Genomic DNA, 18,593 nt, shown 5'->3' on the forward strand with positions numbered 1-18,593 from the left:
GCGAGGGTGGGATGTTTCAGGAGAACAGCATTGAAACATGTATATTATCTAGGGTGAAACAGATCACCAGCCTTGGTTGGGTGCATGAGACAAGTGCTCGGGCCTGGTGCACTGGGAAGACCCAGAGGGATCGGGTGGAGAGGGAGGTGGGAGGGGGGACTGGGATGGGGAGTACATGTAAATCCATGGCTAATTCATATCAATGTATAACAAAAACTACTGTAATGATGTAAAGTAATTAGCCTCCAACTAATAAAAATTTAAAAAAATAAATAAATAAATAAAATGCATTAAAAAAAAAAAAAAAGAACGAAGGGATGGAGCCAAAGCAAAAACAATACCCAGTTGTGGATGTGACTGGTGATAGAAGCAAGGTCTGATGCTGTCAAGAGCAATATTTCATAGGAACCTTGAATGTTAGGTCCATGAATCAAGGCAAATTGGAAGTGGTCAAACAGGAGATGGCAAGAGTGAATGTCGACATTCTAGGAATCAGTGAACTAAGATGGACTGGAATGGGTGAATTTAACTCGGATGACCATTATATCTACTACTGTGGGCAGGAATCCCTTAGAAGAAATGGAGTAGCCATCATGGTCAACAAAAGAGTCCAAAATGCAGTACTTGGATGCAATCTCAAATACAACAGAATGATCTCTGTTCGTTTCCAAGGCAAGCCATTCAATATCACGGTAATCCAAGCCTATGCCCCAACCAGTAATGCTGAAGAAGCTGAAGTTGAACGGTTCTATGAAGACCTACAAGACCTTTTAGAACTAACACCCAAAAAAGATGTCCTTTTCATTATAGGGGACTGGAATGCAAAAGTAGGAAGTCAAGAAACACCTGGAGTAACAGGCAAATTTGGCCTTGGAGTACAGAAAAGCAGGGAAAAGGCTAATAGAGTTTTGCCAAGAGAACGCACTGGTCATAGCAAACACCCTCTTCCAACAACACAAGGGAAGACTCTACACATGGATGTCACCAGATGGTCAACCCCGAAATCAGATTGATTATATTCTCTGCAGCCAAAGATGGAGAAGCTCTATACAGTCAGCAAAAACAAGACCAGGAGCTGACTGTGGCTCAGATCATGAACTCCTTATTGCCAAATTCAGACTTAAATTGAAGAAAGTAGGGAAAACCACTAGACCATTCAGGTATGACCTAAATCAAATCCCTTATGACTATACAGTGGAAGTGAGAAATAGATTTAAGGGACTAGATCTCATAGAGTGCCTGATGTACTATGGACAGAGGTTCATGACATTGTACAGGAGACAGGGATCAAGACCATCCCCATGGAAAAGAAATGCAAAAAGGCAAAATGGTTGTCTGAGGAGGCCTTACAAATAGCTGTGAAAAGAAGAGAAGGGAAAAGCAAAGGAGAAAAGGAAAGATATTCCCATTTGAATGCAGAGTTCCAAAGAATAGCCAGGAGAGATAAGAAAGCCTTCCTCAGCGATCAATGCAAAGAAATAGAGGAAAACAACAGAATGGGAAAGACTAGAGATCTCTTCAAGAAAATTAGAAATACCAAGGCAACATTTCATGCAAAGATGGGTTCGGTAAAGGACAGAAATGGTATGGACCTAACAGAAGCAGAAGATATTAAGAAGAGGTGGCAAGAACACACAGAAGGACTGTACAAAAAAGATCTTCACAACCCAGATAATCACAATGGTATGATCACTCACCTAGAGCCAGACATCCTGGAATGTAAAGTCAGGTGGGCCTTAGAAAGCATCACTACGAACAAAGCTAGTGGAGGTGATGGAATTGCAGTTGAGCTATTTCAAATCCAAAAAGATGATGCTGTGAGAATGCTGCACTCAATATGCCAGCAAATTTGGAAAACTCAGCAGTGGCCACAGGAATGGAAAAGGTCAGTTTTCATTCCAATCCCAAAGAAAGGCAATGCCAAAGAACACTCAAACTACTGCACAATTGCACTCATCTCACATGCTAGTAAAGTAATGCTCAAAATTCTCCAAGCCAGGCTTCAGCAATCTGTGAACCGTGAACTTCCAGATGTTCAAGCTGGTTTTAGAAAAGGCAGAGGAACCAGAGATCAAATTGCCAACATCTGCTGGGTCATTGAAAAAGCAAGAGAGTTCCAGAAAAACATCTACTTCTGCTTTATTGACTATGCCAAAGCTTTTGACTGTGTGGATCACAATAAACTGTGGAAAATTCTGAAAGAGATGGGAATACCAGACCACTTGATCCATCTCTTGAGAAACCTATATACAGGTCAGGAAGCAACAGTTAGAACTGGACATGCAACAACAGACTGGTTCCAAATCGAGAAAGGAGTACGTCAAGGCTGTATATTGTCACCCTGATTATTTAACTTATATGCAGAGTACATCATGAGAAACGCTGGGCTGGAATAAGCACAAGCTGGAATCAAGATTGCCAGGAGAAATATCAGATATTTCTATACAGTAACCTCAGATATGCAGATGACACCACCCTTATGGCAGAAAGTGAAGAGGAACTAAAAAGCCTCTTGAAGAAAGTGAAAGAGGAGAGTGAAAAAGCTAAAACAAAGATCATGGCATCTGGTCCCATCACTTCATGGGAAATAGATGGGAAACAGTGGAAGCAGTGTCAGACTTTACTTTTTTGGGCTCCAAAATCACTGCAGATGGTGATTGCAGCCATGAAATTAAAAGACATTTACTCCTTGGAAGGAAAGTTATGCCAACCTAGATAGCATATTAAAAAGCAGAGATATTACTTTGCCAACAAAGGTCCATCTGGTCAAGGCTATGGTTTTTCCAGTAGTCATGTATGGATGTGAGAGTTGGACTATAAAGAAGGCTGAGTGCCGAAGAATTGATGCTTTTGAACTGTGGTGTTGGAGAAGACTCTTGAGAGTCCCTTAGACTGCAAGGAGATCCATCCAGTCCATTCTAAAGGAGATCAGATCCTGGGTGTTCATTCGAAGGACTGATACTGAAGCTGAAACTCCAATCGTTTGGCCACCTCATGCGAAGAGCTGACTCATTGGAAAAGACCCTGATGCTGGGAAAGATTGAGGGCAGGAGGAGAAGGGGACCATAGAGGATGAGATGGCTGGATTGCATCAGCAACTCTATGGACATTAGTTTGAGTAAACTCCGGGGGTTGGTGATGGACAGGGAGGCCTGGTGTGCTGCTATTCATGGGGTCGCAAAGAGTCGGACCCGACTGAGTGACTGAACTGAACTGAGTGACCAGTTTGGTAATGATATATAAATTTTTAAAAAGTGTAGTATTAGTTGGTCAGTCATGTTTGACTCTTTGGGACCTGTAACCTGCCAGTATCCTCTGTCCATGGGATTTTCTGGGCAAGCATACAGGAGTGGATTGCCGTTTCCTTCTCAATGGGATCTTCCCAATCCAAGGATCGAACCCAGGTCTCCCACATTACAGCAGGTTCTTTACTGTCTGAACCACCAGGAAAGCACAAAATTTAAATAGTAAGCCATCCATTAGATCTAATATATCAATTATTTTTTCTGCAGGTTTTTATTTCTCTGAGGATTAGATGAAGTCGGTATATGTGGTTATAGTACTTAATGATACTTAGCCCTCTTTTTTTTGTTATGGGTCAACACACCTGAACTTACTATAATTTTGTCTCCTTAGTAATAATTCACTGTTATAAGACTGTTTGAAAACAGCAGTATATCTCTGTTTTAACTGATAATAAGTTAAAAGTTGCCATCTTTGCTGCCAACTCTTATTCAGCAATATTAGATTTAGGTCCAGTGTTGTATTGGAACATCATGTCTAGTTTGAAGGTTGTGAAAGAAAAGCCTGAATTTCCAAACAAAAAAAGATCTATTATAAAAATAATAACCATTCATCCTTCATCGCAATAAAACTTAAAATATAGATGTCTTTGAAAAATCATCTTTAATCTTGCTTCTCAGTTTTTCTAGGATTTTTTTTAATGTTATAAAATATTTCTGAACAATGTAAGGAATATATTTACCTAGTTAAAAAAATCAGCATGGTTAGTACAGTTGATGCCCTTTATGTGTACTTTACCTATCACATCCCCATTCCTCCTTCCTGAAGGTAACCACAATCCTGGATTTTGTGTTTTAATCTCAGACATATTTTAAAATTCAACATGTTGATATCATAAGTTGCCTATTCTTCAGATTCCTTCTTTCATTTAAAGTTATGTTTGTAAGATGTACCCATGTTGATATGTAATTTGTGTTCATTTATTTTTCTGCCATACAATATTCATTCTCTGAATATCCTATGACTTATCTCCTCTTCATGGATTTTTAGGTTCTAAATTTTTTTTATCAAGTCCCCCATGATCATTCTTGCACACATATTCTTGTGTAGATACAAGCAAGAGTTCTCCAGAGCAAAAACTTGGAAGTGGAATTATTTGGTTGTGTGGTATGAGTATCCTCACCTTTACCAGGTTGTTTGCCAGAGCTGTGTAAGTGTTCCCCAACCTTGGGTATTATTAGACTGCTTAAATCTTTTCCAAGTTTGAAAAAATAATTTCTTAAAAACAACAACAAAAAAGAAGGCATGTATTATAGGGTATTTAAAAAATGTACAAAAGTAGAGAAGTGTTGCATCAACCTGCCTGGATGTATGGCCCATCTTGTTTAATCTGTAACCTCGTCCTCTCTCCCCTCCTGGCCTTCTAAGGAAATTAAGAAATGTCACAGCATTTTACATGCAAACACTCATTTTAGATCTCTGGCACATAGCCTTTCATATATAGCCTCAATAATATGATCCCACTAAAAAAACCCAGTAGTCCCTTAATGTTATAAAATACCAAAGTTTCAGTTTTTCCAGTTGCCTTATATTTTTACACTTGTGTCTTCAAATCAAAATCTAAATAAGGTCCACACTTTGTAATTGGTTTCAATCTACAAATTCCTTCTGCTGTCCCTCACAACATCTACCTGGTGATATTGGTAGCCATTAATGGCTATTGCCTAGAAAATCCACTAACTCATTTGGAGTTGTGAGATGGTGCTAGTCTATCATTATTTTGGTTTTTGTTTATGAGCATAATATCACTGTAAAGAGAGATTTCCTCTCATCATATATTTGGCCATCTTGAGATTCTCTTAGTAAAAAAAAACAGGGTAAAATGTTTTCCTTTTATTCACCAACTTTTGAAACAGTCACAGTATCCTCTGAAGGTGATCACTGAGTGAGTTTGTTTTAGTTATTTTTATGAGTTCGTGGATTTAAGCTTGTCAGATTTGTTCCAATCCATCTTGGTGGTCATCCTGACTGATGCTCAGATTGCCCAGTTTTGGCAGTGGGAGCCTTTTTAAGTTGGCTCCTCAGTTCTTTTGACAGAGTCCTACTAGTCTTCAATTGTTCTCTTGTATGATGAGATGTTTCAGGTTCATCTTGTATATTTCCTGCCCCAAATCTAGAATCAGCCATTTCTCTAAGGAGACTTGGTGTTGCAGCCATCCTCTATCGCATACCAAAATGCCAGTCTCTTAGAAGGAAAGGAAGTGTTTATTAGATAGTTTAGGCACAGTGAGCCATTCTTATCAAGGAACAATGGGAACCCTCCTGAAATCAAAATGCGCAAATGCCTGCCAAGGTCCCACATTACAAGCGGGGCTTTTTAAGGATGGTAGTCTCAGGCTTGGTATGTTAACTCTTTTCCACATAGGGAAAGAGGGATACTATTAGGGATATCACATCTTCCTGATTCTCATCCCACCTCACACTACCTCACCATAGGCTCCTTCTCAGTCTCCTTTGCTAGCTTTTCCTCATCTCCTCAACTTCTTGCTTAGGGGCCCAGTACTTGTATCTCAAGTAGAATGTTGATAAGAATGTTGGATAAGGAGTCAGGCATTCAGAAGAGAGACTGTGATGGAGATAAACATCTGGTAGTCATTAGTGATGAAGATATACATCTGTTAGTTATTAGAAGGTATTCAGATCCTGAGACTGAATGAAAATTACCTAGGGAGTGAGTCCAGAGAGATATCCAAGTACTGGGCCCTTGAGCAAGAAGTTGAGATGAGGAGAAGATAGTGAAGGAGACTGAGAAGGAGACTGCACAAAAGAGGAAAGGGATGATCAGTGCTGACAGTCTTAAGTTGAAAATGGGGATTTGACTGATTCCAATATGGAGGTTATTGGAGACCTTGAAATATGCTGTTTCAGTGGAGTGTTTTGGACCAGTGCTTGATAGGAGTGGGTTTAAGAGAGAATGGGGTAAGAGGGAATATAGACAGTTCTTTCAAGGAATTTTGCTGTAGAGGGGAGCAGAAAAGCAGTATAATAAGTGGAGGAGTCAACTGAAACCTTTACCATTCGATCATACCTGTTTTTATTTTTCCACATTATCTTCTAATTTTTGTCCACACCAAATACATTTTAGTTATAATACTCAATATTTTGCTAACTCTATCTTTGTTGTTAATGAAAAAAAAAATAAGCGGAGGAGTAGAGGAGCTGAAGATTAACAGCATGAGGAATAGTCACAACATGTTTGTATGTTGATGGAGATGCTCCAGTAAAAAACAAAAATCACGATGTAGGAGAGAAATGAAGAATTGTTGAAGCCTGGGTGGGGAAGAGGGTATAAGATCTAATGTCTAAGTGAGGAAGAGTTGGCCTTAGAAGCACAAACAGTTAGTTTATTCATAGTAATAAAGTGGGCAAAATATATGGGTACGATAGAGGTCGGTAGGTCTGTTGCTGACAACTTGTAAATGATCATCAGCTGCACTTGAGGATAGGGGAGGAGATGCTGAGCTTTAAAGAGTATAAAAGAGTTATCTTGGAAAATGAATGGACAGAGAAAGATAAGATTTCTGGGTACCCCCTTGAGGTTAGTAGTCACGATCTTAAAATGAGACTAGTTTTCATTGGGTACAGGTGTAGAGTAGGAGTGATTGAACCAGGGTTTGAGTTTAGCTAGAGAGGAGAGTAGCAGAATTAAAGAAGTATGGTTGGGAGTGATTATAATGACCCTGGAATATAAGCATTTTAAGGAGGGAAGTGAAGAATGAGGCTATAAAAATGAGTTATGATCATTGTGTTCAACATAGATCCCACATGGTCAAAGAGTTGTTGTAGTTGTCCATCTAGAGGGGGTAAGTCAGAGATAGGAGAAGGTAGTCAGCGAGTTGAAAGCTTAAATTGAAATTAAGGAAATGTATAGTTATTGTTAATGGTAGGGCATATGATTATGAGAATGAATAACTGAGGTAGGGTGGAGAATAAAATCAGTAGAGGAGAAGAGGACAAGGAACCAAGAGGCCAGGGTATTAGCAGGAACACCCACACTGATAGTGAAATCACAAGAACTATAATCAGATAGGTTATTAGATTAGAAAGAGGTGACCATGAGCAAATCAAGGAATGATGAGAGTGACTGGGGACTGTAGCTGAGGTTTCCTGTATACTGCCATACTTCCATATAGACTTTTCATGATTTAAAAGCTTCTTACCTTTTTTACAAAGGACCCTGTACTCTGATCAAAAGTCCTCAATCATACCACAGTCTTTCATAACCCTGACTTTTACAGCTGCGTATTCTTTTGTTTAGATGCTTACAGCTATGGTACTTGCCTTTCATAGGAGTATTGTTTCTTATTTCTAGTTTATAATATGTATTACATTATTTTTAAACTGCTAGCTTACATTCACTGTGTTTTTTCTCCTTTTTGTTTTTTTAAAACCAGACTGACAGTTCCCTTAGGCCAAGGACCTTATCTGTCTTTTTGTCCCTGTAGCACTATAAAAAATTTATCAGCAAACTCTAGGAATAGATCTATTTAGTAGATACTTTTGGAAAGTCAGTTATTATCAAGTCAGTAGTGGTATAATTCTCTATTTTTATCTCACTAAATATGATGCTTACTTAGATTTACTTATATCAAGTGCCCACAGTTAATGAAAAAATATTTAAATTATAATGAATTTCTTTTGTCTGTATATTACAAAATGGCTATTCTTAGTCTGTTTGCATTTCACAGAAGATTACAAATACAGAAGCAGGGCTTCCCTGCTGGCTCAGTAGTGAAGAAGCAGCCTGCCAACGCAGGAGACACAGGTTCGATCCCTGCTCTAGGAACATCCCATATGCCGCAGAGCAACTAAACCTGTGTCCCACAGCTTCTGAGCCCATGCTCCGCAACAAGAGAAGCCACCACAATGAGAAGCCTGCATACCACAGCTAGAGAGTAGTCTCTGCTCGCACAACTACAGAAAAGCCTGTGCAGAAACCAAAGAACCAGCACAGCCAAGAAAATAAATAAATAAAATTATTTTTTAAAAATACAGAAGCAATTATTGATTGTGCTTATAGATTGAAGATAGATAATATAGTTACTTGTACATTTTGAAAAGAGCCTTGGTTTTTTTATTTTCTCTTTACTGGTTCAAGCCTCTATTTTGGGATTTTGGAATTGAGTTCACAGTTTAAGGAAGAAGGCCCTAAAAAGAAAACAAGGGATTTAAAGGTGACTATAATACAGCTAAACAAATGCTGTTTATTCCCTTCTTTACTAACTTACTGTTTAAATGGTGCAAGTTTTGGGACTCCCCGGTCAGTCCAGTGGTTAAGACTCTGCACTCCCAATGCAGGAGACATGGGTTTGATCCCTGGAACTAAGACCTTACATGCTGCACCGAGCAGCCAAAAGAAAAAAAAGGAGTGCAAGTTTTTACAATACCAGAAATGAGCATACTAAGAGTTTACTCATTTGTTAGTATGCTTAATTTTATTTTCCTTAAAGAGAGTCTTTATGTGAGTATTTTTTGTGCATATTTTGATTTCTCCTTATGATTGCTTATGTATTTGTCATTTTTATAATTGAGTAAGAATATAAATCATCTCTATTAATTATATTTTTGATTTATATTACATTCGCTTTGGGACTATTATAAGTTAATTTCAATATATAAAAATTTCTGACACATGCTTATTTTAGATTTTTCGTTTTTTTTTTTTTTTTTTTTTTCAGAAACTATGAGTGGAGGATCTCAAGTTCACATTTTTTGGGGTGCTCCAGTCAGTCCACTGGAAATGACAGTCTCACAGGAACCAACCTCTTTAGCACCCACTACTGAGACCTGGAAAGAAATTCAGGTTTTGTATAATCACCATTCCTTATACCTGAAGGATAAAAAATGCAGGCACAAAAATCTCGAGGACCGTCAGGCCCTGGAACCTCTGGGTCTTCCAGATCTTCCTCATGGTCATACTCCAGCAAACTCTGTGAACAGATCTGTTTACATGAAAGATGACTCCACATGCTGCATTTCTGAAACACAAACTGTAAATTCCCAGAAGAGTTACCTCTTGGGAATGAGTGATAGAACCAACTCCAGTGAGCAAATATGTGGATTTAAGGGAGGAATTCAGCATTTTACTGAAGAAGAGAAGTATCAAAATCTTTCCAGTGAATTTAAGAAAACCACAAGCGAACAGCATGATCAATCAAACATATGTGGTCAGAACATTCCAAAAAATTCCTTTCATTTAGATCATAAGTGTGCAGCTATACTGGATGTGGTCTGTGGTACTGAACAGACTAATACTCCAGAAGCTATCAAAATAAACCGTGCACCAACAGAGCATCATGAAATACAGAACCAGTGTCTGGAGTTCTTCCCCTCTAACACAGTAGACAAACCTAGACCTGAAGGACTTAAAATATCCACTGATGCTGAATTTCTTAGTATAATGACCTCCAGCCAGGTTGCTTTTTTAGCTCAAAGGAAATATAAAGGGCAGAATTCTATAAATAAAGGGACCGTAAACATGGAGATTGAACCAGAAGCAAGTTATGGGGAAATAAGAATAACTGAGGATAATTTGATTCAGTCCAAAGATGATTCTGCAGAAGGATATGAAGATGGACAGAACCAAGCCTGTTCCGTTGAACTTTTTAGTCCTGTTTGTCCTGAAACAAAAAGTTGCCACACTCTCTTAAACGCTGATAAAGATCTTGAAGAAAACATAGGATCTCAAGAACTTTTCAATTTTGATGATAACTTTCAACCAAATGAGATATGCATTGAGTCATGTAACTCAGGAATACTGTGTTCTCAACTAAATACCTTCCACAAAAGTTCTGGTAAGAGAAGTTGGACCTCTGAAGAGAAATCAGGCCACCCTCAGGCTCTGTCTAAAGTCCCCCATGTAGCTAAGAAAATTAAGTTGTTTTCTAATGAGATAGATCATACTATAACGGTGGACCAGAGGAACATGTCTGGATTTAAGGGCATTAAAAAAACCTCATTAATAAAAAACTGTGATTCTGAACGTCAGAAATACAATTGCTTAGTCATGGTGTTATCTCCATGTCACATGAAAGAAATAAATATAAAATCTGGACCAAATTCTGGCTCTAAAGTGCCTTTAGCAACAATTGTGGTAACTGACCAATCAGAAATTAAGAAGAAGGTGTTTCTGTGGAGGACTGCAGCATTCTGGGCACTTACTGTGTTTCTTGGAGATATAATTTTACTCACAGGTAAGGTCATCGTGGTAAATATCTTTTTATTTTACAAAGCTGTTCTCTATTTCCCCCTCCCACTTTAAGCCTTTAAGGATTCTTTCCTTACCATTTGCTTCTTAGGGTTCCAGCATGATTGAGTCCCTTATCGCATCTGTATTGGTCTCCTCATCCCTGCATTGCCATTTCTGGGTTTTTATCTGTCCTTTTTTGTTCTATCCCTCCTTCCCACTGTCCCTCCTGTTCCTCCTTCTCTTTGAGAAGTCTTCTCTGATTTCTCCTCCTTTCATCCACTATGCTAGCATTTATGTGTCTCATCGGGCTCTTTGTTTGCTTACCGTTTTATTTATGTATGTCTTATTTGTAACCCTTTTCTTTAGCTGTGTTAACAGGATGACATTTCTACTGTTCCATCCCTAATAAAGCTGTGCACACTACATTCTTACTGAGGGAACGTGGAATTTCTTTGAATTTTTAAATTATTAAAATTACCAAAGACCTTTGAACTGCATGGGCCCCTTTTTATGTGGATGTTTTTCAGTAGTGAAGACTACAGAACTCCACCATTCCTGGTTGGTTGAATCAATGGATGTAGAAGAGCATGAGATTCAGAGGGCTGACTAAAGTAATGGATTAACCCTGTGTTATCCAAGGGTCACTACGGATCACATTTGGAAATATGGAAAGGAGAGACTCCTGGTATTATACCAACCTCATATAACTGCCAGTGGAGTGTTGGAGTATTGCCTTCCAGTTATCTTGCCTGTGCTCCTCAATCATGTCTGCATATGGATAATAACGGACATTCATTGGGAACTTAGTCCCTGTTTTAGACATTATATATCTTTCAACTCATTATATAACAATTGTGTGAGGAGAGCACTGGTTATCTTCCCCATTTTTCAGCTTGAAAATATAGACCCAGGGAAGTGAAGTAACTTAGCCACTGCCAGCCAGTTAGGAGGTGGCAAAGCCGGGCTTCACCCCGATTCTAGAATCCCTACTCTCAGTATATAGTTGTAATGATGAAAAATGATTTGTATCCTGCTTTTTCACCTGAAAAACAAAATCTAACAGTTCATTACATGTCCTATATTGATTTAAAAATCAACACATAGTGTATTAGGGCATAGTTACTAGTCATTTTAAGAATGAATCCCACACCAGCACAAAGTTGATTAAGCTTTATAATATATGTAAAGATAGAACGTGATAGAGAAGAGGTGTGGGTCAGCTTTAAAAGCTTAGAAAGAGAAAATATCAAGGCAGTCATTTGTAATTCCTACCAGATGGTTTGCTGAGGGAGTGAGAACCTTAGCTAATATAGTTTGGTATTTGTGTAACATTATCAGGTACAGTCTGTACTGAAGAGTTGAACACAGGTTTGTATCAGCTTTGCGTAGTCTTGTCCCACTGGCGGTATCTTCTTTGCAGGCAGCTCAAGTCACCTAACTTGCTCTTTTCTGATTCAGTGCTTGCTGAGCCGCCCTTTGCTTTTGACTCGGCTTCCAAGATGTAAAACTACCTACAAGGTGAGAGCAGGCTGCAAGTGTTTCTTTGGCAATTTTGTACATTTAAACAAAAAGGTTGTGTTCTGTTTTTCTGTTTGTCTCATTAACTGATTTGAATACAAGTTTATGTTACAGAGCTGAAATCTATTTTTGGAGTGCTGAAAAAAATGAGGTTCCCAAGACCGTAAAGAGTAGGCTAGACCCTGGACCACGATTACTTTATCAAGGCATTACTGTCACTGTATGCGGCTCCCAGGAGGCCTTTTCCCAGCAGATAGAAACTCAACCCAACTATCTCTCTTTTTTCCTAGTGTCCATACAGTTGTTACCAAGGAGGTAACATTCTGTGAAGTGACTTCACCAGAGTTTACTTAACCATCTTCCTATTATAGAATATTTAGATTATTTCTATGGGCACCAGTTTTTTAAAATGGGTTTTTTGTTTGTTTGTTTGTTTCTGTTTTACTTAATTTCCTTAGTTAAAAAAAGTAGTTTACAGATATCTAGTTTCTTTTATTTGTGTGGAACAGATGAAAACTGTGGAAAGAGAAATTTGTACTTTTCTGTTTTCCTAGTTAGGTAGTGAGATTACATTTACAGAGGAGTTTATGAGTGAAATCCCACTTTAATTAATAGCACCCAGTTGCAGATTATTATATCTGTGTTGGATATCTCATACTACCTTCTGATATCCACCCAAAACTGAACAATTCTGTCTAACAGATGGATTCCAGATCACATTCCATTCAGTAATGGATATTTTTCTACTGTAGCAATAGAGTGAAAAGATGCTCTAAATATGGTCTATATCGTCTCTAAGGAGACTAGTGACTAGAGTTGAAAGAGAAGAAGACCTGGGACTTAACTGGGAAACCAGTATATAAAGAACAGATAGAAAACTATATCAGTGAATGGACCAAGAAAAGGGGGGCAAAGGCTGAATTCTTAACTCCCCTCCATCCTGTCACCAATGATTAACATTTTATGAGTCTGAAGTTGGTTTTACAATGTGGTTTTCTGAAAGTTCTCCTTGAAATTTCTAATATGTTCCCTTCTGAAGAGCAGGCATCCTGAATGTCAGATCTTGAAAAGCTTTGAATGCTATACTGGTTGTTCCTGGCCAGGCCATGGGGAGCCACTGAGAGTTTTTTAATCAAATCAGTAGATCACATTAATGTTCTTGATAAATCATTCATTAGCATCATGGGACATGGATTGGAGATAGGAAGGGGACCTCCTTGGAGAGAGAAGAATGTTTGATGCAAAACTAGCCGTGGCAGGGCTGCGGGCAGATTGAAGACGAGGAGTCAACAGTTGGGTTGGAGACAAAAATGGGACAGGAGAGATAGAAGTTCAGGATGATGTCATGTTTTAATTGACCTGGCTAGCAGCATAGTGCCAACAGATGAGATGGGGCATACAAGAAAAGCAGATTTGAGCAAGGCTGAGTTTGGGGAGCTAATAGAATATCCAGTCAGGAATGTCAATTAGGCAGTTGTGGATAAATGGGTAAATGGGTTTGAAGCTGAGGAGAGGATCTGGGATATAAATTTGGATGTAATTACTTGGAAATTATTCATCCTTGTTTTTCTTTGATTATTTTGCTGCCATTAGTGCATCTTCATACCTTTAACATTTTATACTGATTATAAAAGGCTGATTATATCCTGCCTGGGATGGATCTGTCTCTGTCTTTAACTTAATTTTTGTTCTACTTAGAATTGTTTCTCCCAGTTGGAATGTTTAGTTCCACTAAATGTTTCTTTTTCCATCTTAGATCATGCAGCTTTCTTTTTCCTGGGAAGTGTTCCTTACCTCTAAAGTATTTCATTTTTAACATATATAGAAGATAATTATCATTGAGTTTAGGGAAAAATAATCAAAGTTCTTTAAGAATACCTTACATTATATTTATATATGGCTTATGGCAGAGGAAATAAATGCATACTAAATATGTTTTACTCTTCTAGGAACTACTGCTTTGGAACCCTGCTTTGCTTCCTTATCCTAAATGACTTACTTTTAATTTATCAGAAATATACATTATACCTTTGCCTTAAGCGAACAAAACTGTTAAAATTTTCTCTGTGGAGCAGAGCTTCCATATTGATATTATTTGAATATACAGAAGCAATTTTGTTATTTTGCTTACGTACAGACATTCCTAGGTTCAGAGATCAAATTTGCTATTTTATCATTTTGTACCTTTAGGGAGATCATTTACCCTATTTGGACTTCAGTTACCTGGCATGTGAGAGGCATGCATGGTATTTTGCTACGATGAGTACATTAATTCCAGTGTGAGGGAATTTTTAGCATGATCAGAACTTATTTTCCCCCTTTCTAGATGTCACTATCCATGAGGATCACTGGGTTGGTGAGACAGTACTGCAATCAACATTCACCAGTCAATTATTAAATCTTGGGAGTTACTCATCTGTCCAGCCCAAAGAATGTAAGAAACATTTTAAATTTAAATATAATAATTTCTTAGTATTTAAAATATATACACATATTGAGAAAAATTAGAGTTAAAATGGCAATGTTACAAAATGTTTTCTAAATGGTTAGCTGAAAGATATTGGTTTATTTTCAGTAAGAATGAAAATAGAATTTATAAAAATCAACTTGTACAGTATAGATCATATTTATTTTAAGAAATATTGGGGTTCATGATTTGTTTTCTTAGAGTCAATATAGTCATGATTCTTAAACTTTTAGGGAGTCATAGACCTCTTTGAGAAGCTATGTGCCATTTCTTAAGAAAAATAGACTTAAGTAGGGAGATATAAAATTTTGCTTGTCATTCCAAGTGATTCTACAGACCTCTGAAGTTCTTCCATGGAATTTCTGAGCCTCTGGAATTCTTGAGGTAATGAAAAGAGGATTTGTATGACAAATACATGTTTAGTTTTATAAGAAATTGCGAAACTATTTTTCAGAGTGGCTGTACCACTTAAGCTTCCTACCAGCAATGTATCTTGTAGTTTCTCTACATCCTTGTCAGCATTTGGTATTGTCCTATTTTTAAATTTCAGCCATTCTGATCACTGTGCAGTGATATCTCATTGTGGTATTAATTTGCATTTCTCTAATGGCACAAGACAGATCTAATAGAATATGACTAAGAAATAAAAGATCTAAACAATATAGTGAGCAGTGTAGATCTTATGAATAAGGTGTATCTTATGGATATAAATGGAATTCTACATTCTGATGATAGAAATATGCATTTTTGTCATGTGTGTAGAGTACAGTCAGAAAAATTGATCCTGTTAGGTCATAAAGAAAATGTTAGTAATTTCTATAAAGTGGAATTATTACAAACATACTGATCAAATGCTATAAAACTCAAATTTATTTCTTTTTAATTTTTTATGATGTTATTTATTTATTGACTGTGCTGGGTCTTTGTTGCTGCATGTGGGCTTTTTTCTAGTTGTGGTGTGCAGGCTGCTCGTTACGGTGGCTTCACTTCTTGCAGAGCACAAGCTCCAGGGCACATGGGATCCAGTAGGTACAGCACGTGGGCTCAGGAGTTGCAGTTCCTGGGCTCTAGAGCACAGGCTCAGGAGTGGTGGTGCACGGGCTTAATTGCTCAGTGGCATATGGCATCCTCCTAAACCAGGGATCGAACCTGTGTCTCCTACATAAGCAGGTGGATTCTTTACCATTGAGCCACCAGGGAAGTCCAAGAACTAGAATTTATTAGCAACAGCAGCAGCAGGCCCTATATCTGGAAATTTTATATCTACTGAACAAATTTTGAGTGAAAAAGGAAATACAAACTGATATTATAGAATTAAAAAATATAATAATGAAAACACTACAGGTCAGAATATCTGGAATGCATTTAAGGAAAATTATCAAGGAAAAATGTATTAGCTGAACCCTTTTTCTCAGTAATAATAAAAGAATAAAAACACATGAATTAAATTCTAAACTCTGATACCTAGCAAAAGAACAACAAAGTAAAGCAAAGAAACAAAGGTAAAAGCAGCAATTAATAAGAATGTGAATTTTAAAATGATAAATAATTTTAATGTAAAATCTTGTTTCCAAAAAAATAGATGAACCAGCTAGTTAATTTGATCAAGAAAAAAGGGAGGCATGCACCTCAATGTTTTTTGCAGCACTATGTATAATAGCCAAGACAATGTCCACTGATAAGAGGAATGGATAAAGAACATATGGTACATATGTACAATGGAATATTACATCCATAAAAATGAATGAAATTATGCCATTTGCAGCAACATGGATAGACCTAGATTATTGTAGTGAGTGAAGTAAATCGGATAGAGAAAGACAATTATATGATATCACTCATATGTGGAATCTTTAAGTTTTTAAAAAATGATAGAAATAAACTAATTTGCAAAAGTGAAACAGACTTACAGATATTGAAAACAACCATGGTTACCAAAGGGGAAGTTTAGGGAGAAGGGATAAATCAAGTGCTTGGGATTAACATACACATGCTACTATATATGAGATAGATAACCAGCAAGAACCTACTGTACAGCCCAGGAAACTATACTCAATATTTTGTGATAACACATGTGAGAAAAGTGTCTGAAAAAGAATCAGTTCAGTTCAGTTGCTCAGTTGTGTCTGACTCTTTGCGACCCCATGAATCGCAGCATGCCAGGCCTCCCTGTCCATCACCAACTCCCGTAGTCCACCCAAACCCATGTCCATTGAGTTGGTGATGCCATCCAACCATCTCGTCCTCTGTCGTCCTCTTTTCCTCCTGCCCTCAATCTTTCCCAGCATCAGGGTCTTTTCAAATGAGTCAGCTCTTCGCATCAAGTAGCCGAAGTATTAAGAGTTTCAGCTTCAACAGCAGTCCTACCAATGAACACCCAGGACTGATTTCCCTCAGGATGGACTGGTTGGATCTCCTTGCAGTCCAAGGGACTCTCAAGAGTCTTCTCCAACACCACAGTTCAAAAGCATCAATTTTTTGGCGTTCAGCTTTCTTTATAGTTTAACTCTCACATCCATACATGACCACTGGAAAAATCATAGCCTTGACTAGATGGACCTTTGTTGGCCAAGTAATGTCTGAATGTGTGTAAATTTTCTAGGGAAATACAGATAGCCAAAATTGATCCCATTAGAGAAAGAAAGTGTAAACTCACTAGTTTCTGTAGAAGAAATAGAGAAAATTACTAAAGAACTGCCATACAAAAGAGGGCCAGGTCTGAAAATAGTTTCACAGGAAATTCCACCAAACCTTCAAAGGCCAGATAACTCAAGTGCTCTATAAATTAGTCCAGAGTATTGAAGGAGAAAATTCCCAAATCCTTTTATAAAGCAAATATAACACTAGCACCTAAACCAAATAAAGACATTACAAATAAAAATACAGACCAGTATTATACATGATTATTGATGTAAAAGCCTAAACAGGATTTTAGTAAACAAAATCTAACTCTGCATTAGGGAAATAATGACCAAATGAGATTTATTCTAGAAATGGAAGATTTGTTCAGATACATGAATATTTTATATTAATATATGAAGATTAATATATTAACACATCTGAGAATTTATATGGCTATCTCCATGGATGTTGAGAAACCTTTTGACGAAATTCAACATCCATTTATTATAAAAAACATTCCAAGAAATAAAAATTAAGGGATACTTTCTCCTACCAATAAGTACAGTATCAGTATAGTGCTACAATTACAATATAGTTGATACTATATCAATAATATAGATATACTTAGCCCTGATGCCTTATCTTATTTAATGTAGAAACACTAGAGGCATTTCCACAAAGTCAAGACCGAAATAAGAATATCCCTTATCTCTGCTATTCTTTTCAATTTGCTGTTGTTTAGTCACTAAGTCGTGTCTGACTCTTTGTGACCCCATGAACTACAACATGCCAGCCTTCCCTGTCTTTCACTGTCTCCCAAAGTCTGCTCAAATTCATTTCCACTGGGTCAGTGATGCTATCTAACCATCTCATCCTCTGCCGCCCTCTTCTCTTTTGCCTTCAATCTTTCCCATCATCAGGATCTTTTCCATTTTGTTGGCTCTTCACATGAGGTGGCAAGGGTATTGGAGCTTTAGCTTTAGCATCAGTCCTTCCAGTATATATTCAGGGGTGATTTCCTTTAGGGTTGACTGGTTTGATCTCCTTCCTGTCCAAGGGACTCTCGAGTCTTCTCCAGTACCACAATTCAAAAGCATCAGTTCTTTAGCACTCAGCCTTCTTTATGGTCCAGCTCTCATATTTGTACATAACTACTGGAAAAACCATAGCTTTGACTATATGGACCTTTGTCCGTAAAGTGATGCCTCTGATTTGTAATACACTGTCTAGGTTTGTCATAGCTTTCCTTTCAAGGAGCGAGTGTCTTTTAATTTCATGGCTACAATCACCATCTGCAGTGATTTTGGAGCTCAAGAAAATAAAACCTGTCACTGTTTCCATTTTTCCCCCATCTATTTGCCATGAAGTAATAGGACCAGCTGCCATGATCTTAGCTTTTTGAATGTTCAGTTTCAAGCCAGCTTTTTCACTCTCCTCTTTCAGCCCCATCAAGAGGCTTTTTTAGTTCATCATTATACTAAGAGTTATTCACCA

General features: G+C 37.6%; 1 protein-coding gene and 1 long non-coding RNA gene across 5 annotated transcripts in view; one reads left to right on the forward strand and one right to left on the reverse strand.

Moving 5' to 3' along the window:
- Nucleotides 1-18,593, reverse strand: part of LOC139036078 (uncharacterized) — a 74,793-nt gene that overhangs the window by 44,600 nt on the left and 11,600 nt on the right. The window lies entirely within an intron of this gene.
- Nucleotides 1-18,593, forward strand: part of SHLD2 (shieldin complex subunit 2) — a 63,658-nt gene that overhangs the window by 13,266 nt on the left and 31,799 nt on the right. The window contains exons 1-3 of one of the 4 annotated variants that reach the window (XM_070470975.1): nucleotides 7,987-8,068; nucleotides 8,982-10,496; nucleotides 14,337-14,444. In XM_070470975.1, the coding sequence (XP_070327076.1) occupies nucleotides 8,987-10,496; nucleotides 14,337-14,444 (1,618 nt within the window). In that variant the 5' untranslated portion in view covers nucleotides 7,987-8,068; nucleotides 8,982-8,986. The other 3 variants (XM_070470972.1, XM_070470976.1, XM_070470973.1) reach the window with 3 other exon arrangements.

This window comes from Odocoileus virginianus, chromosome 7 (genome assembly GCF_023699985.2).
Source record: "Odocoileus virginianus isolate 20LAN1187 ecotype Illinois chromosome 7, Ovbor_1.2, whole genome shotgun sequence".
Classification (NCBI taxonomy): Eukaryota; Metazoa; Chordata; class Mammalia; order Artiodactyla; family Cervidae; genus Odocoileus; species Odocoileus virginianus.